The sequence below is a fragment of the Pteropus medius genome, unplaced genomic scaffold (genome assembly GCF_902729225.1).
Source record: "Pteropus medius unplaced genomic scaffold, Ma_sr-lr_union100, whole genome shotgun sequence".
Lineage (NCBI taxonomy): Eukaryota > Metazoa > Chordata > Mammalia > Chiroptera > Pteropodidae > Pteropus > Pteropus medius.
Genome location: NW_024349800.1, coordinates 61,008,275 through 61,009,394, shown reverse-complemented (window position 1 = coordinate 61,009,394; position 1,120 = coordinate 61,008,275). Strand labels below are relative to the sequence as shown.

Sequence of the window (1,120 nt, the reverse complement as noted above, 5' to 3'; positions counted from 1 at the left end):
GGGTGGGTGGGGGTGGGAGGGGGCTCCAAGGGTGGGGTGCTGCCTGGGGCTTCCTGGTCAAGCCCGGGAGCTGCTATTAACGATCTTGTTCGATCAGCTCTGCTAGAGTGAAGACAGTTGCCAAGCCAGAGTGCTCGTTTTTATTGTTTTTCTAGAACAGCAGGGCTGGTACAAGTGTTCTGGAAGGGAGGCGCGGGAAGCCATAAAGAGATTCCGGGGCATCTTAAAAACAGGCAGCGGTAGGCGAGCTGCGCGGTGGGCAAGGTGACGATCCTGAAGGGCCTGACACGACACGCAGAGCATGTGCGAGCCACTGTTTGGCCACCGGCCCCACAACCTAGCACCTCCTCCACCAGTGTCCCCAGGGACGGCCAAGGGGGAGGCAGTCGGGAGAAAGCGGCTCCCCTGGCCAGCTCCCACCCAGGCTGGACGGGGCCCGGGAGCTGCATTTCTGCCCAGAGGCGTCTGTCCCCGGCCCGTTACGCGGCTCGCAGCACTGTCACCCCGAGCCGCGTTAAACCAGCACCCAGAGGCGGCGGAGAGGGCGAACGTCAGAGGGGAAGGAGGGATTCGGGCATGGCGAGGCGGCGGGGGACCCGCGGGGCGGCGGGGGACAGAGCGCCACGCAGGCCGAGGAGGCCCGGCGGGGGCTGGAGGCGGTGGGAGCGCGACGCGCGGCTGGGGAGGGGCCGAGCAAGGCCCCGAGGACCCCGCTCGGGCGCGGCCGGCGAAGGGGGGGCTGCGGGGAGACGCGGGCGCAGCGACACTCACCGGGCTCCGCGCGCCCGCGGCGGGTCGGGACGGCGCGGGGCGGCGCGGGGCCGGCTCCCCGGGACCCCAGGCCGCCGACTCGGCCAGCAGCTGGTCCAGCAGGCGCAGGGTTTCGTCCCGGCCGTCGGGGGGCGCCGCGGGGCCGGGGCCGGGGTCCGGGCCGGCCGCCTCCGACGCTGCCGCCGGGGCCTCCTCCCGGGTCGCCGCGGTCGCCGCGGCCGGCGGCCCCGTCCCGCCCTCGCAGGCTGACCCGCCCGGCCCTGCCGGCCGACTGTCCGCGCCGCGCAGCCGCCCCAGGGCCCGGCCGCTCCGGCTGCTGCCGCTGCCCATCGCGCGCCCGCCGCCCGCG

The 1,120-nt window shown here is 74.1% G+C and overlaps 1 protein-coding gene across 3 annotated transcripts in view; it reads right to left on the bottom strand.

Moving 5' to 3' along the window:
* Positions 1 to 1,120, bottom strand: part of CYS1 (cystin 1) — a 19,957-nt gene that overhangs the window by 10,132 nt on the left and 8,705 nt on the right. The window contains exon 1 of one of the 3 annotated variants that reach the window (XM_039887865.1): positions 772 to 1,101. The exons of the other annotated variants lie outside the window; for them this stretch is intronic. Within the exon in view, the coding sequence (XP_039743799.1) occupies positions 772 to 1,101 (330 nt within the window). Of the gene's footprint in view, positions 1 to 771; positions 1,102 to 1,120 lie in introns of those variants that run through there. 3 annotated transcript variants of the gene reach the window in all.